The following is a 24,276-nucleotide window of genomic DNA, read 5'->3' on the forward strand; positions in this document are numbered from 1 at the left end:
TGCGCCCCCTGCCCGCTCCGGCCCTGGCCGCGCTCTGCCTGCTGGCGCTGCCCGCCGCCGCCGCCGCCTACTTCGGGTCAGTGCGCGCCCGTCCCCTGCCCGCCCATCTCCCCTCCGCAGGCTGCAGTGGCCCAACTTTGCCCGCCTGTTTGTCCGGGGTGCAGGGAGATCTTGAACTCAGACCCCAGCCCTGGCCAGGCTGGACCCAGCCCCTCCTTGGGGTCATATTTCGCGCCGGGAGCTCCGTCTCTGTCATCCGGATTTAGACTCTGATCTCACCTTCTCGAGTCTCAATCTCCAGTCTCCTTCGCCTCTCCTCTCACCCCGCCGCTGTCCGCGACCCCCACAGGCTCTCAGACCCCAGCCCAGCCTCCGCCGGGACTCTGCGTGCGTCCTGCCCTGGTCACGTCTGTCCGGCGCGCCCTGTCCTGCCGGTCCAGGGCACTGATGTCCTCTCCCAATCCTCATCCAGGGTTCCCTCCAGCCATCTCCTTTAGCCCCGTCCATTCCTCTGCTTTTGCCCTGCAGAAACCGAGACTTGAAGAGCTAGCTGGGTGGTGGAGTGAGGGTTTTGGGGAGCAGGAACACAGCTAGGTGGTATGGAGGGAACCCAGGGGGCCATGAAGTGGTGTTGGACACTGCCGCTGGGGAAACCTGCTCAAGACCTCCCAACTGGCGTCAGGTGAATTCTCAGCAGAAGGAAGAAGAAAGCCACAGGGCCCGAGGTGGGTGGGTACGTGGTTGGAAAAAGAGATGGGAATTGGGGTGACACCTGGGATCAGAGGATGGAACAGATATGTGAAGGAAATATTTGGAGCTAAAGTTACAGGATAATTGTTTCAAAATCCCTCTGTCTCTGATCCTGAGTCGTGGTAACCTGGAGGGTGGAGGTGGAGGCGGGGGCCAGGGGCCCTTTGTGCTTTCCTCCCAAAGCGCCTCCAGATATGTCCGATCTGTTACTCTAAATCGTGACACTTTTTGTGATCCTCCGTCCAGATCAAGGTGAGGGTTGGAATCTGAGTGCAACAGCAGCAAGCAAATAGGGGGCCACGATGGAGGGGCCACCAGGGCTTGAGAAGTCTTGGTCGGGCTGCAGTCAGGGCTATGGACTAATTTCCAAGTTGTGATCCTGTGTCTTGGCTGTGGGCAATGGGCTCCCTGAAATATATGCAAGGAGACAGAGTTGTCAGCTTACATATCAGCTTTGAGATCAGCTTGATGGTGACCTGGGTCTCAGTTTCCCCTTTTGTACATAAAATTGTTGTTATTGTTGTTGAGTACCATCGAGTCAGGACCGACCCATAGCTGAATCTCCAGTGAGTTTTCAGAGGCAGTTAATCACCAGGGAGGAGATTACCTATTCTTCACCCATAGAACAGCTGGTGGCCTCGAACCAGGTGCCTTAGGGATTGTAATGCAGCTTCTTTCCATTAGGCCTGAAATTGAGTTAAATGTGCCTCTACTCATCCACTCCAACAGCAGTGCTGTTTGTCTATGTGTTTGTCTCCTGTGCTCTCAGGCTTGCGGGAGCTGCCCCTTGCTTGGGAAGCATCTATAATGGTGAAGGTGCAGGCTGTGGGTTCATACCCCGAGCTTGCTATTTGTTAATTATGTGTCTTTGGCCAAGACATTTAATCTCTCTGTAGCTCAGTTTTCTCAGCTGTAAAATGAGGGCAATCATACCTATTATGCTGGATTATTATGAGGATTAAGTTGGTATATGTAAAACAGTCTCTGGCACATAGTAAATCCTCAACTAATGCCACTGATCAACTGTATAACAAAGGAAATCACCACCTTCGTGTTCCAGCCCTGGATGAGGTTTTTGGACTGCAGTAGAGCCTAGTTCTGTTGATGATAGAGCTAATTCATTCTTTGAAGCATACAACTCAGCTTCTTGCTCAGCCTTTTCCCAACGTGGTCTGTATGCCATTCCAATGGCTTTGTAAATGGAAATAGTCATCGTGGATGAAACTCAAAATCATAGCTGACTGTACACTGCTTTTAAAATGTCTGATCTCTGCACTGGTTGGATTTCTTTCCTCCCTGAAACAGTTCTTTGGGGACAGAACAGGGGAATTGGGGGACAGTACAGGGGAATTTAGGCAAGCACGGACTTTTTAATCAGCTAGATAGGACCAGGCAATTAAAAGACGTATTGTGATGGGAAAGTCTGCTGTTAGGGACCTCTCCAAAGTACTGAAGAGCAGTGGTGTCACTCTGTGCTTTTGATACAGGCCATGGTCTTTGTAATTACTTGTTATGCATCAGAGAGTTGGACAATGACTAGGGAGGATAGAAGGAGAATTGATGCCTTTGAGCTGTAGTGCTGGAGAAGAGTATTGAGTGTACCACAGACTGCTGGGAAAACAAACAGGTTCACCCTAGAGAGGGTTGGACCAGGATGCTCCTTGGAGGCAAGGATTCTGAGGCTTCAACTGACATATTTTAGACATGTTGTAAGGAGGGGATTGGTCCTTGGAGAGGGACATTATGCTTGGGAGGGTGGAGGGACAGCGCAGGGGGAGAAGACCCTCGATGAGGTGGATTGAGTCAGTGACTGGGGTAATTGGAGTGGGTGTGTCAGAGACAGTGAGATTGGCACAGGACAGAGCAAAGTTTAGGGATGTTGTAATAGGGTCGCTATGAGTTGCAAGCAACTCGACGGCACAAAACAACAACAACAGATAGGAGTTTGAATCCTGGCTCTGTTTCTTGCTAGCTGTGTGACCTTAGACAAATGACTTACTCTTGCTGCTCTTTGGGTGATTATAGTATCAATGTTTGTTGTCGTTGTTGATTGTCATCAAATCGTGCATGATTATAGCAACTCCATGAACAGAAGACGTGAGGCCTTTCTATAACTATTGTTTCTCCAAGTTCATAGCGTTTCCAGAGGCATGTGGTTTAGGAAGTGAATGCTGCTCCTCCTTCCCAACCTGTCCCAAAAGTGCAAGCTCCACCAAACACTGTCCACCATGGGCAACCATTATGGCTTTTGAAACCCCAGTGATGCAAGGTTCAGCATCACGGCAAACCCAGATTACCTCAGCACAGCAAATTGACAGAAGAGTGCTGTACCGCCTAAAAGAATGTTCCTCTAAAATATAGTAGTAAAGGATTCAAATATAATCCTTCAGACCCTACTTATTAAATATAAGGGCCCTCCAAGAGGGTTTGTTGACTCTAAACAGAGGCTTTAATTATAAAAATAGCAGAGGCTAATAATGTGAGGTTCAGCTGAGACTATGAATGAAAGCAACTGCTACGGTCACACTAAGTACTCAGTAGAGGATTGCTGTCAGTGGTGGAAGAATGTTAACCTTCTTCCCGGGTTGTGGAGATGTCATTGGGGTGGTTCCATTGAGGAGGAGGGGAAAAAGTGAGTTTTTTCAAATGAATGTTACACACAATGAGATGCACGCCTTTTAAAGCACAGATGAGATTCAATAAATGTGCACACCTGTGACCTACTGGCACAGGGAAATAAGGAATATTTCCATCACTCCGCATGGATCTCTTATGCTTCCTTGTGGTCAGCCTTTCCCCACCAGCTTCAAGCTACCATTTCTCTGTTTGCAATGACTAGAGGTCAGTTGTGCCCCGAGTTGTTCCATCAACATAGATTAGTGTACCATCTAGACGTTCATGTACGTGGAATCATACAGAATTGCTTTCTATTGCTTGAGTAGTATTCCATTGAATGGACATACCATATTTTTTTAGTCTACTCCACCAGTTGATAGTATTTGGATTCTTTCCAGTAGAGGGATATTCTAAATGATATGCTGTGATCATTCATATACACGTCTTTTGTGGGCACATGCTTTTTCTTTTTTTAGATAACTACTTAGAAATCATATTGATGGATTTTTCTAGTAGGTATATGTTTAACTTTATGAGAAAACACCAAACAATTTTCTACAGTGATTGTACCAGTATTTCACAGTAACATAGGAGCATTCCAGTTGTTTCACACTCATACCGACTGTTGTCAACCTTCTTAATGTTTGCAAATGTATATTGGTATCTCATTGTGGTTTTAATTTGCGTTTTTCCAGTTGATTAATGATATTGAACATTTTCTTATGTTGGCGGCTTGCATTCCCTTTTCACTGGATCCTCTTTTGAGCTGTAAAGAGTTCTTTACACATTTGGGCTACAAATATTTGTTAGAAAGTATTACCAATATATTATCTTTGCTAGTGACTCGCCTTTTCATTTTCTATAGATGTATAAGGATAAGCAGAAGTTTTTAATTTTGATGAGGTTCAATTTATTAGTTTTCTTTGTGCGGTTCCTGCTTTGTGTGTGTGTATCCTTTCCAAGAAATCTCTGGCTGCTTAAAGTTTGCAAAGGTCTTTCCCATTGTTTTTTTTTCTAGCCGTTTTAGAGTTTTATGTTTAACATTTAGCTCTATAGTTTGTCTTGAGTTGATGTAAGTGTGTGATATGAGGTAAGTTTTAAAAATTATTATTTTATTCTTTAGGGATATCCACTTGTTCCAACACCATTTGTTGAAAAGATGATCTTTTCTTAATTGATATCTTTGTTGCAAATGAATTAACCCTCTACGAGTAGGTCTATTTCAGAACTCTCTCTTTTATTCCATCAATCCATATGCCTAGGGATGTGTGATGGCCTAGTGGTAAGGAGCTGTGCTGCTAACACAAAGATACACAGTTTGAATCCACCAGCTGCTCCTTGGGAAAAAGATAGGCAATATTCTCCCATGTGATTTACAGCCTCTGCAAACTTGCTAAAGGTTCAATTATGAGTTAATTCCAACTTGAGGGCTTGTAACAAACAATAATAATAATAACAACGCATACCTACCTTACACTGGCAAGGAACCGTAGTGGCACAGCCATTAAGCGCTCAGCTGCTAAGTGAAGTCTACAGTTCGAATCCTCCTGCAGCTCCATGGGGGGGAAAGCCCTGTCAATCTGCTCCTGTAAAGAGTACAGCACAGAAAGCCCCAAGGAGAAGTTCTTCGCTGCCAGCAGGAGTCTAAACTGACTGCACACAGCAGCAGCCTCCTTCTACCGATACCACCTGGTCTTGATTGTCGTAGCTTTATAATAAGCCTTAAAACCAAGTGCCATAAATTCTCCAACTTTGTCCTTTTTTTTTTAATTGTTTGGATTATTTTAGGTCTTTTGTATTTCCAAAGAAGTATCAACTTGCCAATAGCTACATAAAAGCCAGCTGAGAGTTTAACAGTTCTTGCCTTGAGTCTAGAAACCAATGTGTGGAGAATAGATATTCCAGCAAGATCGAGGCTTCTGATTCATAAATAGGGCACATCTCTCTATTTAGGGCTTCTTTGATTCTCTCAGCAGTGTTCTGTCGTTTTCAGAGTGCAGGTATTTTTGTTGAATTATTTCTAATATTTTGTGTCTTTGTATGACATTTAAAAAAAAAAAGGCCAGCATTTTTAGAAATTGAAATAAATCCTGAGAAAAAAATCAGGTTTGAGGAAAGAAAAAGTAAAAGAAATTTTATTGCTTTGGGGTGGTGGGTTGGGAGCCAAATGTCACTGATAAGAATCACTGCGTTTGGGGAAGGAATTTAGACCGGCTTGTCCCTGGCTGAGCAGTAACCCCTGAGGAGCTGGGCTCAGGGTCAAACAGGCCCCCTCAGTGCATGGTGGTGGGATTTCTGTGGCTGAGAGGTTAGAGAGGGGCGGGGAAAGTGGTGCAAGGCGATGCCTGGGCCAGAGTCTTCGAAGGAAGAGAGATTCTGGTGCATTTAGGATTGTGTGCTTAAATAGAAGAGGGCTTCAGGGGAAGATGGGCCATGTCATGTGAGGGTGGTCCCATCCCTGATGTCAGCTGAGAAGCAGGTGGCCCGAGACCCTACTATACGGAAGGGAGCTCTGACTTAGAGTCAGATAGCACGCCTGCATGCACTGCTGAGGAGCTGGAACTGACTCACAGCTGGCCTTCCAGCAAGTTTGCAGCAGCTGTCTTTCTCCCACAGAGCCGCTGGTGGATTCGAACCTGCAGAGAGGTGTCACAACCCCCTAGACACTATTAGGTGCTATTGAGTTGAGTAAGACTCATGGTGAACAAGAGATCTGAACCCGGTTCTATCCCGTGCCATCCTCATCATCTCTGCCATAGTCAAACCTATTGCTGCTGTCATTGTGTCAATCCATCTCATTGAGGGTCTTCCTCTCTTTCGCTGACCCTCCACTTTTTCAAGCATGATGTCTCTTTCCAGGGAGGAGCCTCTCCTAACAACATACCCAACTTATATGAGATGAAAAGTCACCATCCTTGCCTGCAAAGAGCACTCCGGACTAGAGTTTAAATCCTCTGTCTACTGCTGTGGCCCGGGCAAGTCAGGGAGCTGCACTGACTTCACATTTCCCATCTATAAAATGGGTTAATCCTTACTTCTTATGGATGTTATGAGAGTTAAAGAAACATTTGTAAGAGCTCTAGAAGTCTATCCATAAGTAAGGAGAAATCTAGCAGCTTTTCTTAGAGCATCTAAGCCTTCTATGCCTTCCCCTTTGAATCTTTATCCCAACTATTGGACTATTTAAAAAGACCTTGAGCCCTTCCTGGGCTCAATACCCTATGTGCTTCATCCTCTTTAACCAAGGTGACAGCCCCTTGGGGTAAGTGTTGGTATGTTGTTGTTGAGTATTGTAAAGTTGGAACCGACCCATGTCTGACCCTCTGGTGGCTTTTCAGAGGCAGTTAATCGCACAGGAGGAGACTGCCCGTCCTTCTCCCAGAAGCAGCTGGTGGCCTCAAACCTCGTGCCTTTGGGATTGCAGCTTCTTGCCACTAGACCACCAGAGCTGCCTAGAAGTCCACAGTCATCTTCATGTATAGTGAGAGGGAAGAAGCTCAAAGAAGCCAAGTGCCTTTCCCAAAGCCATACAGCGAGCGTCTGTCTGGCAGTGGCAAGATTTTAATGAAAATCTGTCAGACTCCAGAGGCGACCTCTTGATTCCTGCCTCACGCTCCCTGTTGAACCCCAGTTTGAGCCTCATCTTCCTCTGGGAACCTCTGTCCCCTCCAAGCCCCCTGCCTGGTTATCCTGTCACCCATCTGCCTCGCTTTCCGCTTAGCATTCAGCTTAGGTGTTTCTGTACTGCGTGTCTTATGCTCTTGGCTTGTTGCTTATTTTTGCATGTGCTGAAGTCTCCAGCTCACTCAGCATTCCCTTTTGGTAGAGGTCTTGGGACTGTGTTGTTGGCTGAGTCCCTCCCCCCACAGTCTGTATTGTTGCTCCCAGATTTTCCACGAGGGTCTCTGTCGACAGTGTCTTCTCCCTTTGTTTTCCTTTCCCCTGCCTTTTCACCCTGTCACTTCCGCTTATTCCCCTTCTACTTGCACTTGGTTCTCCTGGGCACACACTACTTCCCAAGGCCTGGCCCCTGACGACATGGGACCTGGAACAAGCAGAGAACAGGGACTTGTCCCATCAGACTCTGGAGGGCGACCACACCTGCAGTTCTCCAGATACCCTGGTGGCCGTGGAGATGAGCTGGGGGGAAGGTGGCTGTCTCAGGCCCAGATCCCCTCACTGCAGAGAAGATAGGAGGGGCTGTGCGGAGGCTCAAAGAGCAGCAGCTATTTCCACTCCCTTGGCCCGCAGGTCCTAGAAACTCCAAAGAGTCTATTTTTAGGAGAAGAGATCTCCTTTTCCCAACAGTTATAATTTCTTTAAGGTCAAATGTGTTTCAGAATTCAGTATTTCTCAAATTTTCAGAACGGTTACATACTGCATAAGAAGCCCTGATGGCACAGTTCTTGACTGTTAACTGAAAGATTGACAGTTCAAATCTACCCAGTGGCTCTGTAAGAAAAAGTCTTGATGATCTGTTTTCTTAATGATGACAGGCCACAAAACCTAAGAGGAAGTTCTGCTTTATCAGTTGGGGTTGCTATGAGTCAGATAGGCTTACGGGTTCTTAACAGCCTAGCAAGAACAATTGAAAGTGTACACCAGGGATAACATAACATAACATAACATAACATAACATAACATAACATAACATAACATAACATAACATCCCCCAGCATTTTCTGAAGAAAAAGATCTGTACGTTGGGATAAAGAAAGACTACAAATATTTTCACTTTCATTCAGGTTAGGTCTTGGCTTTTTGTTTTCCAGGTTTTCTGGAGTTTAGAAATGCCAAGAAAAGTGTGTGAGACTGTGGTGTATGCTACCATTGGAGGCTATGCAAGCCATTTGAAAAGACACCTTGACCAAGCTCTGGGCTGGTCCTCATTGAGCCTTAAGGGGAGTCTTGGGCTGCCTGGGCACACCTTATCCCCAGGAACTAAAGCTCAGAGGGGATACCCGTGTCATAGTGCCAGGAGTTGGGGTGTGCAATCTGAGCTCAGAGGATTGGGGGAGCTTGGGGTGATCCTTGCAGAGTAGGGGTGACAGCTGGAAGGCAAGAGGAATGGGAAGTGGGGCCAGGAGAACCTGAATCTGTGCTCCAGGATTGTGTGGCCAGTGGTCTATGGTTGAGCACTTGAGGGATTTATCCAGTTCTAGGTGTCTGGAGAGTCTCTTCAGGTGAGGGACCTAAGTTGGGGAGCAAGGGACCCTGGACTCATGAAATCATAGCTCTGCCAATGAGCTGTCGTGCTTCCTAGAGAGATTGTCTATATGGTCATGAAGAAGAAAAAAGTGCCAGCCACACAGAGCCGATAGTGTTGTATTTGTAAAGTCAGAGAGGACAAAGAAAGAAGATAGTCAGCATGAAATATGGCTGGCAAGTAATGAGGGCTTCCTGGAGGAGGCACATCGAGCTAGAACTGCCCGGGACCTAATGATCTCATTTCCCAGTCCCTCAATTCTTAAATCAAGTTTTAAAAAGCAGTGGCTATGCCTATAGCACAGGCTCTGACAGGGTTTAGTTCCATCGTGTTCAGGGTCTCTGTGCCAACTTGATGGCATCTAACAACATCTAAGTCCTTCAGTGATGCAAATGGTTGGAATCTGACTACTAGCCTCCGTGTTGGCAGTTCAAACCTAGTCAGCAGCATCATAGAGGAAAGGCCTGGTGATCTGGTTCTGCAAAGATCCCACCAAGAAAACCCTGGGTGTAGTTCTGTTCGACAAGATGTGAGAGTGCCATGATGTGGAATTGACTCATGGCAACAAGTGTGGCTTTTGAACATTTTTAAATAGAAGGGTCCAGGGCATTGGGTTTTGAAAGAGAGACCACAGGCAAGTGCTGCAGTACAAAAACAGACATGCTGATGGACTGGGCTAGACATGCCAGGGGACCTGGAGGGAAGGGCCTGGCATCGCTGGAGACCCCCTGGCTGGCTCCAAGTGCAGGACAGTGCGTGGTAGGAAGTCATGCTGCCCCCTTCAGGGAATTGTCCTTCCAGAGAGACCACCTCCCCTCATGACTCCATCTGTCCTCTCAGAAGTCCTGGCCCACTCTGCCTCTCCCCAGGCACAGCCAGGGAGTAGCTCCCTGCCCAGATTGGGAGGGTCCTGAGATGTGTGGAACTGTGGAAGGGAGGGCATAGACTAACCTCACGTCCTACGGGAAGACAAATGGAACCGGTACCATCTGATGTCTCTACCCAGGGCACCGGCTGAGAGGCACCGCCCTCCTCACAGAGTGACGGCACAGGCACGGGCCTGGCTCCTCCAGCCCACAACCCCGTAAGCCTGCCTGTCCAGGGAGAGGGTGGTCAGAGCCCAGGGAGCTCTCAAGAGCCAGCCAAGTTAGTGAGTTGGTCAGCTTGCCAAGCTTCAATAACTTGGTCAAAGTTACCCAGTCTGGAAACCAGGGTCTTTTAGTTGGGGTACAGCTAGGGGGAGATGTTGTTTGGCACAGGGAGGTATATCCTGACAACTGCATGCTCCACGGCTCCCACATGTGGCCCCCAAACTGCCTCCCATCCCAGGTTACAACTAGGCCAACAAGCCTGAGAAGTATGTCTTCACAGTTTTCACTCTACCCTTCCTCTGCCCCGTCTATCCCCAGCTCACCTTTTCTGTCTTTTTTTGCTGTATCACATGATAGTGTATCAGACATTCACACTTTAGTATGAATAAGTTGACCACTCCTGTAAACCCAATCTTTGCCTTCTGGCTGAAAAAAACATTGCATTTCAGAGCAAAAGAAAAGAAGTCTTTTAACACATGATCCTTTTTTAAATTCTACCTCTTGGGCTGCCCAAGGGTTCAGATGGGTTCTTCTGACCAAGGGTCCTTCTCTTTGAAACTTACTCATTCTGTGTTCAGACACGTGCTTTACTTCCCTGAAGAGTTACGCTGACATGGAAAACAAAGTGTCAGACTTGATGCAAGTCACCAGGAACCCATGCCCAGGCCCAGCCACTACTCAGTGGGCACCTCACAAGGCAGGTCCAAGCAGAGAGCTCCTGCCTGGAAAACTCCTTATCCTCCTGCCTCTCTGCCCTGGTTTCTGTTACTCCTGCCAGAAACCAACAGGGCAAGACTCCTGGTCTGAGTGATCTTTAAGGATGCTTTTGCCTTTAACCATGAAATGTAATGATTCAAACTGTGCACATGTGGGCTCAGCCAGGGAACTGGGGGTGGTATTTATAATCACAGAGCTGGCAGAGCTGAGAGGCTTCACTATGTAGGAGTGACTTTTGGAGTCCTCCAGGACCCCCTGACCCAAGCATGTGAGCAAGGAAGCCTCCTCTCCCCTAGCTTCAGCTGAATAGAGAAAGGAGGGTTGGAGAGGAACAAGGTGAGGAACACTGCTCTCTAAATCCCTGAGACTGGTGGGATGCAGTATGCCCTGCTCAGCGTCCCACTGAGTACGTGTGAGCCCAAGTGTCCTGGTGCCACCCTCAGTGAGCAACCTGGGCCTCTCAGAGGAAGTGGGGCTGCTCTTGGAGAGACAAAGGCCATGATCGGATTGGGTCTTCTTCTTTCTAAGCTGGGCTGGTGAGAGAGGAGATCCAGAGGAACTCCAGGGAGGTGGTGAGCAGATTCACTCCTCAGAGTGGGCTCATTGTGATGATGAGGTTAAGAGCTCGGGAGGAAAGGCAGGCTGGCTGCAGAAGAGGCTGGGGAGCCAGTGGAGGTACGGTGGCCTTGTCTCTTTCAGTTTTTCTGGGAGTATACCTGGCAGATGCACAAAGTCCTTTCTCCAGTTTAAATGAGTGTGTGTAAGGAGGGGCTGGAGGACCCGTGAGTTAAGTAAGACTGCTGGGCCAGTCCTTGAGGTGTCTCCATGGAGGAAGAGACAAGTGGTGGTGAGTCTTAGAAAGGAGTCTAAGAGGGAGAAGAGGCTGGGTGCTCAACAGAACAGGCCGAGGCTGCCCTCAGCATGCCCCAGGGGGAAGAGAAGTCTAGGGTCCTCTTTCTCAAGAAAAAACCACACAGGGTCATGAGGCCCTAATATCCTGGGCCAGCGCCTACACTGGCTTGAACACACCCTTGTTGGGAGGAGGCAAGGAGGAGAGAGTTAGATGGGGGTAGAGAGAGAGAGAGTGTGTGTGTGTGTGTGTGTGTGCATGGCGCTTTGTAAGGGGTTCAGTGGGGGCTGGGAAAGGGGAACTGAGAAGTTTGAGATGAAAGGCAATACTTACCATGCAAATAGCCCCTCAGCGGAAGCCTGTTATCAGGAGCATCTAATGGGCCTTTGCTGGGCCAGCGATCCAGGCAGGGAAAAGCTTTCCTGGTTCCCAGGCAGTGGCCTGTAGTTGGCATGGGCCCTGGTGCCGGGCACAACTCCTGGCCCCGCAGCTAAGGGCTCAGACATGCTGGCATTTCTGGGTGCCCTGGGAACCACCAGCCTTGTAGCAGCCACATCCTGGGGGCAGCCCCCTCTGGAGCTATCAGACCTTCTGGAGCAGAAACAAGGATAGGGTGGCCATGAAAGCACGGAGCCCGCGACACCCCTCACCGATGAGACATGCTCTGGCCCCGTGTAGTGTTCCCGAGTCAGCCTGCTGTGCTCCCGGAGTGCTCCCTCTTGCCTCTTCCCACCCTAGGTTTCCTACTGGAGGCAGGGCAAAACTGGCCAAGGTCAAGGTCTCACCAAGAAGCATAGCTATTGATCACTTCTCTGGGAGGCAGGCTGCTCTCCGCTCCTTCCTCTTCTTGCTCCCTGGATCCTCTGGAGAGTTTGAAATTCTCCTGAATCCATATTTCCCTCAGACTGAGCTCCTTCAGGGCAGGATGGTGTCCCTAGCACCCAGCATAGCACCTAACTCAGTAATGACAAATGCATGGAGCGTACCACTTACCCGGCTCTATTCAATTAGCTCCGTTGATCTGCGTGCCCACCCTGTCTTCTCCAGAAGAGGTACGTGGAGGTGTGAAACCTCATGCAAACAGTAAGATCAATGAGAGGTTTAGGTGGGATGTGAACCCAGGCAGTTTGGCTCCCGCCCCGTTCTGCTCCGAGGCGATGTGAATTGTTGACTGGTCTGTACTCGGGGGGTGAGCAGAGGTCTCTGGGGCCAGAGAACAGCCTTAGGGCCTGAGGTCTGTGGGCCCATGCTCCAGCAGGAGTGGGTCACACTCTTCAAGGGTGAGCTCCGCGTCTTCTCAGGGGTGTGACGGTCTGACTGCAGACCAAAGCAGCCTCCAGCGAAGCTTTCTCAAAGCCTGGGGAGCCTTCTTGTGCTTCTTTCTTCAGGATCAACCTTGAAGCTGGGGGGGGGGAGGGGGGGGTCAGTGCTGGAAAGTGTGAAAGGGGCATAGTCAGGGAGGGTCAGGAGTGGCTGAAAGCAGTGGGAGTGGGGGACACGTGAGATGGAAACTTGAGAGGATCCTTGGCTTTTCTCAACTATGGGAGACAGTACGGGCTGGAGTAGAAGTATCTGAGACAATGCGCTTGGGGAGTTGAGGGCATCTGACCTTATTTCCAACCTGACCTCTAAGGGCCAAGATGAGGGTGAAGAAAGGAGAGGGCATGGGCCAGGGCAGGGATGGGAGTCCCTGGTAACATGGCTGATTTCCTAATGGGGAAAGAGAGGCTCGATGTCAACCAGAAACAAGGGGAAACAAAGGCTACAACAGAGGATATGCAACTCAACACAGGGGAGGAGGGGCATCTCAGGCTGCTCAGAGCGTGTGAGTCAACCAGCTGCCTGGAGGGCCTCTTGTCTTCAGACCAGAAAAGCAGCTATCAAGTTTGCAAAGGATCTCTCTCCTACCCTTTCCATCTGAATGCTGGGTCCACATTGGGCCGAGAGCCCGGACTCAAGCACAGGTCAGTATCTTCATGGCTGTTAGGTGGCATTGTGTTGATTCTGACTTCTAGCGACCCTGTCTGTGAACAACAGATGGAAACCTTGCCCAGGCCATTTGCCATCCTCACAATTTCCACGCTCAAGCCAATTGTGGCGGTCACTGTGTCAATCTAACCTGTTGACAATCCTCTCCTCTACTAACCCACGACTTTTCCAAGTAGTAGTCTTCATTAAAGCCCCTTAGATTTGTCTGGATTCCTAAGACCATTGAAATTTTGATCTTTTTTGGTTGTATGCTCAGCTGACTTGAGGGCCATCCAGATTGGAAAAAAAAATGTAGACTGATGGGTGAGGTTCTCAGTCATGAAGTCAGAGAATGTGACTTCACTGAGGGGAAGGGGTCACGTTCACTGGGCCAGGAATGGGTGACAACTTGCAAACCCCCCAGAATTCTGAGGTCCAGGAAGAAACCTTCCCAATAGATACCATGGGGTGGGCAGACGTAGAAGGATCTCCCAGCACTGTTTAAGGCAATGGATTGAACCTGTTCTACTTTTGATGTCATTGTGCTGCTGTTTTTTCAAAGGACACTTGATTCCAAATAGAATGTTGTTGTTGGTACTATCTAGTCACAGTATCCCGTGACACTGAGCAGAACTGCCTTGTGGGATTGTCTTAGCTGTAATCTTGACAGGAGCTGATCAACCAGGGCTTTTTTCCCCAGGATGCCACTGGGTGTGTTACAATCTCCAACCTTTCAGTGCACTTCCAAGCACTTAACCATTGGGACACCAGGGCTCCTTAAACGACGGAAAATAAATGTGAGGGAAATGATGCCTTAGAAGGTATCCTGGTCTGTCCTCCCAAATTGCACCAGACAGTCCCCTTAGAGAACAGCCCTGGGCAGACCAGGGCCCGACGTGGCCTGAGGTCCCGGTGCGGTTGGCTGCCTTTACCCACCATTAATCGCTGCTAAGTGTCATTACTGCTAATAAAATTAACCGACTTTATACTGGACTCCCGGAGCCATCAATCACAGGGCTTGTTACATGAAATGAATAACAGGTGGCTGTTGATGGTGAAAGGGTGTTTGCTGAGTTTAACTCCCCAGTGAGCCTGGGGAGACCTGGTGGCTACAGTTAACAACAGGAGGGTGGAGGCTCCACCTCTTGTTAGACACACCAACCACTGGCCTTGGCACTGGAGGGCACCTCAGGAGAACACAGCAGGGCCTCGGAGCACTGGGGCACCAGGGCCTGGAAAACTCCCCAAATGCACTTGCCCGATCTCATCTCCACTTCTGTCTGTACATTTGTTTAAGTCTCTCTCTCTCTCTCTTTGGATTGGCTACACAACTCCCTACCACCAAGCCACCAGACCTCCCTTCTCACTCTTTTTGACCAGCTTCCTCTGTCTTCCATGTTACAGGTTCAGTGACCTACAGAGAAAACGTAATTGTTTTCTCTTCATTCACCTTCCAGATTCCCAGAGAAGGAATCTTTCGGCCCACCTTGGGTCAGGTAATTGTTACTGGTCCAATCAACAGGCCAGAACAGCAAGGTCATGTGGTGTAAGATGGCCACCAGATGCCCAGAGCAACCATCCAGACAGAAGGAAGGGACAACTAACCTACTAGGTATCCACAATAATCACTTTGAAAGTTTAGTAGTCCATGAGTCTCTCCTTGTGTTCCATGCCAGAGCCAACCGTTGCCCCGAACCAATGCCTGACCTCTTTGCATTGGCTGCAGACACTGAAGCAGGTTGCGCAGTGGGGGAAAAGTTTGGTAGCAAGCTTTCAAAACTCAAGAAACTCAAATTCATTGCTATCAAGTTGGAACCGACAACCCCCAAAGAGTTTTCAGAGGCTGTAAAAAGAGGAGTGTGCCCACCTTTCTCCCAAGAAGCAATTGGTGGATTCGAACCACTTGCCTTTGGGTTGGCAGCACAGATCTATACACAGTAGGCCACCAGAGCTCCCTACCTATAAACAAGTGGTAGCTATGATAATATTGTTGCTACCTACTGTCTCCATGCACAATGGAATATGATACCGCTCAGTTCTTTCAGACTGGCCCATTGTCTCCACGGTTTTCATTAGGCGGTTTTTAGAAGTACATGACCAGGGCTTTCTGCCTAGTCTGTCCTAGTCTGGGTGCTCTGCAGAAAGTTGTTTAGTTCTGTAGCAACATGCAAGCTTCCACTGACACATGGGTGGTGGCTGCATGTAAGGTGCAAATGGCTCGAAATCAAGTCCAGTTTATGAAATACATAGGGAGCGCTGGTAGCTTGGTGGTAAGGAGTTGCACTGCCAACACCAAAACAAATGGTTTGAATCCACCATCTACTCCTCAGGAGAAAGATGGGCAGTCTCTGCTAGTGTGATTTACAGCCTCTGAAAACCCTCGATAGGGTCAGCTACGAATCGGTTCCAATTAGATGGCGTGTAACAATAAAAAAAAACAACAAACAACTTCCAATTAGATGGCGTGTAACAATAAAAAAAAACAACAAACAACCAAAAATCACAACATCTACACCCTAATTCTCAGGCAGCCCCTACAGTTAGTGGAGGATAGTGGTGGTGTTTTGATCTGGATTCATGGAGACCCTGTATGACAGAGTTTCCTGGGCCACCGTATTTACTGAAGCAGATTCCCTAGATCCTTTCTTCTGCACAGTAGCAACAGCTGTTCTTAAAATGACATTTGACAAGGAACTCATGCAATATTATTCAAAATGGGTGACCCTGGAGGACATTATGCTGAGTGAGGTATCTCAGTCACAGAGGGACAAATGCTATATGGTGCCACTGTTGTAGAATGAGGCTGGCATCGGGATGTGGGTAAGACTAAGAAAAACTGGATGAAATTTGCTTACGGCATTGAAGTCTTTGGGGGAGAGAATATTTTATATTTTAGGGCATTATGTTTATCGTAAGAGTACGGAATGAGGGTTGCAGAGTGGATTATATTTGGGGATTGGGGGATGTGTGTGGGGGATTACATACCAATGAGGGAATTTTTCTTTTGCGTTTGAAGGAGAGGAGCAAACGGGGGGTGGGGGTTGGGGGGCTGGGGAGAGGGGTGCAACAATGAATGAATGGAATTCCAAAATCTCTGTAGATGTTCATTGAAATGAAAAATAAAGAAATTAAATAAAAATTTTAAAAAAAGAAAAAAATTTCACTTAAAAAAAATGACGTTTGAGCCAGGCCTTGAGGGGTGAACAACTGCATTGGTCAAATTGCCATCACTCCTGGCTTCTCCTGTCAGTCAGTGGACTGTAAAAAAGAAGTCCCTGAACATAGGATCGTCATGGGCAGAAATTGCCCCTTACACCAGCTCCTGGGGCCCAGAGGAGACTTTTGAAAGCTGCTGGCTTAAAAAGCTGTCTGATTCCCTCTTTGCTCCCCACAGCGCCAAGCTGTCCTACTCCCTGGAGACTTGTCCTGCGAAGCCTCCTCAGCTGGAGTTGACATGGGTTCTGGTCTGGATCTCTTTGCCATGGCTCAAGCTGTGAGGTTTTCCCGCCAGACGACAGGGAGAGGCTTAGGTGTCAGCCTGGTGGACTGGAAATTTACCCATTTGCCCCCCAGATTAATGATTAACGGGTCCCTGCCCTCACCCTGTCTGGGAGAGGAGCCCAGGGCCAAGCCGGGCCAAGCGGGGCCCGATAGCATCTGTCTCTGTTCGGAGGTTTCAGAGATATGTGCCTCACTGGGCTGGCTGCACCTGATGAATCTCAAGTCTGTGGGCACTTTCTGGGGGCACCTGGAGCTGGGCCAGGACCCACACCTCCTGGTGAGGCTTCCTGCTCTTAGAGCAGACAAAGGAGGGGTGGCGTCCAGCCAGATGACTGGGCTGAGGCAGGTGGTTCCAAACAGAAGAGCCTTCAGCTCAGTGGGACGTGGGCTTCTCTCACCATTTAAGGCTTGGCCACTGAGTCGGTGGAACATGAGGTGTGACAAAGTTCACATCTAAGCAGGGGCTGTAAGAGTCTTTGCTTGGTCCTACCATGGCTCTGTTGCCTTAGCCGAGGACTGACATATCCCAGAAAGGGAGTCTCTCCAGCCAGGCTTCTGGAATAATGTATACTGCATCTACACCCAGCGACACCAGGGCAGGGCCTTACGGAGCGGGCCAGCAAGCCTTTGGAACTAATCAAACCATCTCACAGAGGGCTTCTGGGAAGAGGAAAGGCGAACTCTAACTCCTGTTCCCATTTAGGCTGATTTTCTGTGACTTGGGCAAGGCACATTTTCCTCATAAAACCTTTACTTCCTCATCTGGACAAAAGAGAGACTCTGCCAAGGTCAGAGGACAAAACATCTCACAAGAGGAAAGAATTCTGAGAAAGTTAGCTTGCAGGGAACTCCTAACTATCTCAGGGCACTGAGTAGTTAGTACTTTTCACAGGATCCTCCCAGCAACCCTAGGAGGGGGCTGGTGTCACCCCTTCCAAATCCCAGAGGAGAAAACCAAGGCAGTGTAGTTCAGAACGGTTGGAATCGGGCTCAGAACCTGGGCTCCTTGACTCCAGAATCCACAGACTTTGGATAGAGTAGTAAGAAGTCTGACGTGAATGGTCTGACTGAGAGAAATATCCCTCCTTCACTTCCATCCAAACTCCCTTCCTTCCATCTATTTATCCAACTATTTCCCACCCATTCCTTTGTACTTGGCACCCAGGGGCCAGATAATTGAAGGCCCATATCAGAAACATGGAAATGAGTCAATACAGTGAGATTACGTGGGGAGCAATATGATGGGAAAGAGGAGGCCAGAGAGATGTGGGAGACCTTTTTTTATTTTTATTTTTTCCCCTAGTTTATTTACAAAATTCTAATACAAATTCTTTCCATTTCCCTCACCCCCAACCCATCAAATTGTGCAACCCAATGATTAATCTCTTCTTCCCCTTGTATATCCACATCGCTCTGCTTCTAGCCTCTCCTACCCATCCTGGATCCTTATACTCATTCTACAATAACAGCCTTATACAATATTTATATTTGTGGGACTGAGTTAGCTCACTCAGCATAATGCTCTCCAGTCCCTCCCAAGTTAGGTAATTATTTACAAAGTTATTGCTCCTGCGTGCTGCATAGTATTCCATTGTTTGTGGTTGGACTCTTGGACTGTTTCCATATTCTTGTGATGGTGTATAATGCTGCTATGAACATTGTTATACAGTTTGTCCCTCAGTTCTCATATTCTCAGGGTAAATTCCAAGTAGTGGAATAGCTGGGGTTTTGCACCAGACTTTGGTGCAGGCATCTTGGGACAGGGATGTGGGTTGGATCTCACTTGGACAGCCTGTGAGCAGAAGGAACGGCTCTGAGCAGACCCTGCTTCCCCGCACTGGCCTCACGCCCTCAGGGGTGGTCATCCTCGTGACTCCTCCTCCCCACGACCCGGTTCTCATTCAGCTCCTGTCTCTTGTCCTCTGCAGTCTGACTGGGCGAGAGGTCCTGACGCCCTTCCCGGGACCAGGCACAGCTGCAGCCCCGGTGCAGGGAGGCGCCCACCTGAAGCAGTGCGACCTGCTGAAGCTGTCGCGGCGCCAGAAGCAGATGTGCCGCCGTGAGCCGGGCCTGGCCGAGACCCTGCGCGACGCGGCGCACCTGGGCCTGCTGGAGTGCCAGTTCCAGTTCCGACAAGAGCGCTGGAACTGCAGCCTGGAGGGGCGCAGCGGCCTGCTCAAGAGAGGTAGGTGGGCGTGGGAGGAGGCGCCCCTCCCGCCCCCTCACTCCCAGGCCAGGCCTTGTCTGCCAGCCCAGGCCTTGGAAATGGTTTAGTCCACTTTGTTCGCACATCAGCTAGGAGTCCAGAATTTAACCTCGGCTCTGCTTCCATCTAAGCCCTTTCCGTCCCAGCTTGCACACACGCTTGTTGGGGACAGGAGCCCTGACCTGCGTGCTGGGGGACTCTGGGAACACAAAGCTGTAGCCAATTTCAAAGGTTCATTTCAAGTCTCAAATCTAAACTAAAATCCCCACATTTTGTGCTAATTTTAAATTTGAAATCGTAATGTTCAGTTTTTCTTTTGGAAAACAATTTGGTTTTCTTTCATGGTGATGTTGAGACTGTACACAGTGCAGTATCCACCAATTCCGTATTTTCTACACTTTAGTGACACTGGTAACTCTTCAAGTTGCCATTAATGACTCCCACCTTCCTTTTCCAGATTGTTCCTCCTCTATTAACATAAGCTCACACTATCCCCTGAACTTCCTAATCTTTCTTGTTGTCAGTTTGATACCCTTTAGATTAAAAAATAAACCACAACAAAAACCCAAAACTCCAGACTCGATATCTGTGAGTCAATTTAGATTCATAGTGACCCCAGCGGTCAGAGAAGAACTGCCCTTTAGGGAAAGCTGGATAGGGAATAAGGATGACAGAAAACTTGAAGACTCGAGATGTGTGTTGAAGAGCTTCTCATGGACTGAATATTTCATGGTCTCCCAAGAGAACAAACAGATGTGTTTTGGACGTGCAGCCAGGGCGCTTCTCAGAGGCAAGACTGGCAAAGCTTTGTCTCACATACTTTGGACATGTTGTTAGGAGGGCCCAGTTTTTGGAAAAGGACATCATGCTTGGGAAGGTGGAGGGTCAGCAGAAGAGAGAAGGACCCTCAGGGAGGTGGACCGACACAGTGACTGTAACAATGGGCATAAGAGATGGTGACGATGGCACAGGATAGGACAAGGTTCAGATCTGTTGTTCATATGGTCACTGAGCTGTGAGCCGTAGTTGACTTGACAGCATTTGATAGCAACAAATCTTTAAGGAAGCAAGTTGCCTCATCTTTGTCCCACAGAATGGCTGGTGGGTTCAAGTTGCCAGTCTTTCATTTAGCAGCACTTAACCCGTTGGGCCATCCTTTTTGTGCCCTTACTGAGTATCACTGGGTTGGAACCAAACCAGAGCTGACCCTGAGGCAGTTAATCATACAGGAGGAGATTGCCCATCTATCTCCTGATGAGCAATGGGTGGATTTAAACCACTAGGGATTGCAGCACAACTTCTTGCCACTAGGCTACCAGTGCTCCGTGAGGGCTCCTTAATTTCAGTTTTAAGTAGTGGTTGAAGTACCCACAGACCCCTGTCCTGTCATTGCCTTGAGGCTGCGGTTGCCTTCTGAGCTGATTCCCTGTCCTCCACCCTGGGCACCTGCACAGGTTTCAAGGAGACAGCCTTTCTGTACGCAGTGTCCTCGGCCGCCCTCACCCACGCGCTGGCCCGGGCCTGCAGCGCTGGCCGCATGGAGCGCTGCACGTGTGATGACTCCCCGGGTCTGGAGAGCCGGCAGGCCTGGCAGTGGGGCGTGTGTGGCGACAACCTCAAGTACAGCACCAAGTTCTTGAGCAACTTCCTGGGGTCCAAGCGAGGGAGCAAGGACCTTCGGGCGCGGGCGGATGCCCACAACACCCACGTGGGCATCAAGGTGAGCATGGACTGTCTCTGGATTCCCAAAGTGCCCTCCTCAGTCAGTGTGCTGAGCTGAGCAGCAGAGGCTATGGTCTCAGACACACAGACACACACACACATATGGAAGGAAGCGGCCTGAGTGTCATTGGTGACTGGGCAGCAGGTGGGAGCCTGGCTGGAAACAGGTCTTGGGGAATGGAGTATGTCTGGAGACAGGTCTCCATTCTTGAAGACTGGCTCTTGCTGGAGGTCCTGGAAGGCAACATGATTGGAAAACTTCCAATTAGTACAGCCTCAGTCCTTTTTTTTTGTTAAATTTACTTATTAATTTTAATGAAAGTTTACAGAGACTTAGGATTTCCAGTCATTCACTGTTGCACTTTTCTCCCTGCCCACCCCTTTCCCCCAATTCAGTCTTCTCCTTGAAAAGAAAAAGAAAAACTCTTTCATTGTTATGCAGTCCTTCCCCCTCAAGTTCACTCCACTATGCAGCCTTCACTCTGGACTTCTCTAATGACAAGAATACCCATTGATATATCCCTTTTAAACCGATTTCTCCCTCATATGTTTCAAGGCAATATACATCATTCCTCTCCTCCTTTTCTGTCTTCCCTCAACCATGATGTCAGTCCCATTTTACAACCGTGGTCCTATGTAATATTTGTCCTTTTGTGACAATATTTCACTTAGCATAATGTTCTCCAGGGTTATCCATTTTGCATAATATTTCATGAGTTCCTTGTTTTTCAATGCAGCATAGTATTCCATTGTGTGACTATACCAGAGCTTCTCTATCCTTTCGTTTGTTGATGGGCACTTGGGTTGTTTCCAGCTCTTTGCTATTGCGATAAACATGGGTGTGCATATATCTGCTTGGGTGGTGGTGATGGTTTCTTTAAGGTAGCCTCAGTCCTTCTTTCATGGGTGGGAAGATAGAGGAGGCCCAGAGAAGGGAAAGGTATGGCTGAAATCACCCAGTAGGGAGACAGTTACAGAGTGGCCAAACATCCAGGCATGTAAAGACGCGAAGGCTGGAAAGGCTAGTTGCTAGGGAACTGACTTCCTCATTCTGCGTCCTTAACTCTGCGCTAGACCAGGGCTTCTGTGTCCCAAGGTGCTAGTTGTAGATCTTGCTCTCCAAGATCTCTGGGTGAGGAGCAAGGGCTGGTGGGCTACGGTGTTGAGAATGTACACAGCAGAACATACACCAGTTCAGTATTTTCTACAATCTAACGGCACGGATTACACTTCCAGTTACCTGATGATGCTCACTCTCCTTTCCAGATTGCTCGCCCCCTATCTACATGAGCTTACCACCCCCTAAGCTTCCTAGTTCATCTTTCAAGTTATTGTTGTCAACTTGATCCCCTGTAGATTAAGAAAAAATCTGAACCCAAACTTCAAACTCAATGCCAGTAAATCTATTTAGATTCATAATGACCTTGTTGATCAGAGTAGAACAGCCCTTTAGGGAAAGCTGGACAATGAATCAGGATGACAGAAGAAGAATCAATGCCATTGGGCTGTGGTGTTGGAGAATACTCTATGTCCCATGGTCCCTCAAGAGAAAAAAACAAGTATGCCCAGGGTGCAACCAGGGTGCTCCTTAGAGGAAAGGAACTCTGTGTTCCTTTCACCAAAATGCAGCGCTGCCCCAGGATGGCCACTGCCCAGACTTCATTCCAGCTCAGTGACCTTGTATGACAGAGCAGAACTGCCCATGGCTTTTCTTGGCTACAGTCTTTATGGGAGCAGATCTCCAGATCTTTCCTTCATACAACCACTGAGTGGGTTTGAACTGCCAACCTTTTGGTTACCAGCTAAGTGCTTCCAGGAATCCTGCTGTTCAGAGCGAGGAAAGCCTTACACAAGTTAGCACAACAGGGCTGTGTGGGCTGGCTTTGGTCCTTTTCACCCTTTGCTTCTCTTTCTCGTCTTCTGCGTTTCATCAGGGGTGGTCCTCAGGGTCAGACTCTAGGCCGTCTGATAAGGACCCGAGGCCTCTGACACCCCCCCACCTCTGCCCCCGCAGGCTGTGAAGAGTGGCCTCAGGACCACGTGTAAGTGCCACGGCGTGTCGGGCTCCTGTGCCGTGCGCACCTGCTGGAAGCAGCTCTCTCCGTTCCGAGAGACCGGCCAGGTGCTGAAGCTGCGCTACGACTCAGCTGTCAAGGTGGCCAGTGCCACCAACGAGGCCCTGGGCCGCCTGGAGCTTTGGACACCCACTGGGCCCGGCGGCCCAGCTAAGGGCCTAGTGCCCCGGTCCGGAGACCTGGTCTACATGGAGGATTCACCCAGCTTCTGCCGGCCCAGCAAGTACTCGCCGGGGACGGCGGGCCGAGTGTGCTCCCGGGAGGCTAGCTGCAGCAGTCTGTGCTGCGGACGTGGCTATGACACCCAGAGCCGCCTGGTCGCCTTCTCTTGCCACTGTCAGGTGCAGTGGTGCTGCTATGTGGAGTGCCAACAATGTGTGCAGGAGGAGCTGGTGTATACCTGCAAGCACTAGGCCCAGGGCTCGCTGTGGCCAGCTGTTCACAGTGCCCATCCACCAAGGAGGCCACCAGCTGACCAGCCGGCCCCTCTGGGCAGGAGCCCACAGTGCACGCATTCACACAGTGGGGCCGTGACAGTCACACGCAAGTGCAGCTCGCTCCCCACTCCCTGTCTGCTGCCCCTTGGCTGGCCCTTGCTCTCCCTAACACTCAGCAAAGAGAAGTTCAGGCCCCATGTCACAACCCAGGATTCTTGAGTTGAGAGGCTTGGAGCGGGAGGGCAGAGAGGGAACAGGAGGACCGGGAGCAGAGCGGGTGGGCATCTGCCGTTCTGAGGCTCCGGTTGGGTGGTCTTGGCAGCTAGCGGAATGCTGGGAGGTGAGCTTCTGGCCAGCAGGCCTAGAGGTGGAGAGGAAGGCCAGGGGTAGGAGGTCTTTGGAGAAAGGAAAGTTTTCTGGCCTTGAGTGGACTGAAGTTCAAGATGTGTCCTGGCAGTGTGCATCAATTTGGCTTTTGAAAAGTCCGTGTATTGAGGCCCTGTTTTTGTCCCGAGAGCTGCGGCATCCACACAGTCCAGGCGCTGGTCTGTAAGAGGGCTCATGGCAGTAAGACAGGCAGGCAGAGCTGTCCCCAGGGTGAGATTCAGCCCAGGCACTGAGGCTGTACAGGGCGACAGGGACCCCTCCCTTTCCTCCAATAGCCAGGGGGACCTTTGGGCCCAACCCTTTGGAAGAGCTGCCCTCAGCCCCCTGAGGGGCATGGTGAGCTCAGCTTTGGTCCTCTCACGTGGTTGGGCTCTGCCTGGGTGATGGCTCTGCCCAGCTGATGTCCAGGCTACTGATGCAGGAGTGTTGCTTCCTGAGTCATAATCCTGTTTGTAAGCCTGTTCTTGATCTAACGAAGCCTTTCACCCAGCTCACAAGAATCCTCTTCCTTGATGGATGGTTCCCTTGCTTTGGCTCTTCTTTGAGGGATGGAAGTGGAGTTGCTGGCTTCCTCTCATCCAGGGGACTTTCCCAGTGCCTCTACCAAGGCTCTTGTGTGGGAGGAGGGAGAAATGCATGCATGTGCGCGCGCGCGCGCACACACACACACACACACACACACCCTTGGGCCTTGCCAGGACAAGTTTCTCACCTCTCAGCACGCACCTCTCTGCTCAGGATAGAGACCCT

General features: G+C 49.4%; 1 protein-coding gene across 1 annotated transcript in view; it reads left to right on the top strand.

The window, feature by feature from the left end:
• Positions 1–23,115, top strand: part of WNT9B (wingless-type MMTV integration site family, member 9B) — a 23,473-nt gene extending 358 nt beyond the window's left edge. Inside the window, exons 2-7 of the mRNA XM_006897872.1 lie at positions 302–434; positions 997–1,002; positions 16,593–16,691; positions 18,628–18,884; positions 20,360–20,625; positions 22,642–23,115. Of these exons, the coding sequence (XP_006897934.1) occupies positions 302–434; positions 997–1,002; positions 16,593–16,691; positions 18,628–18,884; positions 20,360–20,625; positions 22,642–23,115 (1,235 nt within the window). The remainder of the gene's footprint in view (positions 1–301; positions 435–996; positions 1,003–16,592; positions 16,692–18,627; positions 18,885–20,359; positions 20,626–22,641) is intronic.
• Positions 23,116–24,276: the final 1,161 nt, after the last annotated feature.

This window comes from Elephantulus edwardii, unplaced genomic scaffold, assembly GCF_000299155.1.
Source record: "Elephantulus edwardii isolate Elephantulus edwardi_28Jun2011 unplaced genomic scaffold, EleEdw1.0 scaffold00216, whole genome shotgun sequence".
Classification (NCBI taxonomy): Eukaryota; Metazoa; Chordata; class Mammalia; order Macroscelidea; family Macroscelididae; genus Elephantulus; species Elephantulus edwardii.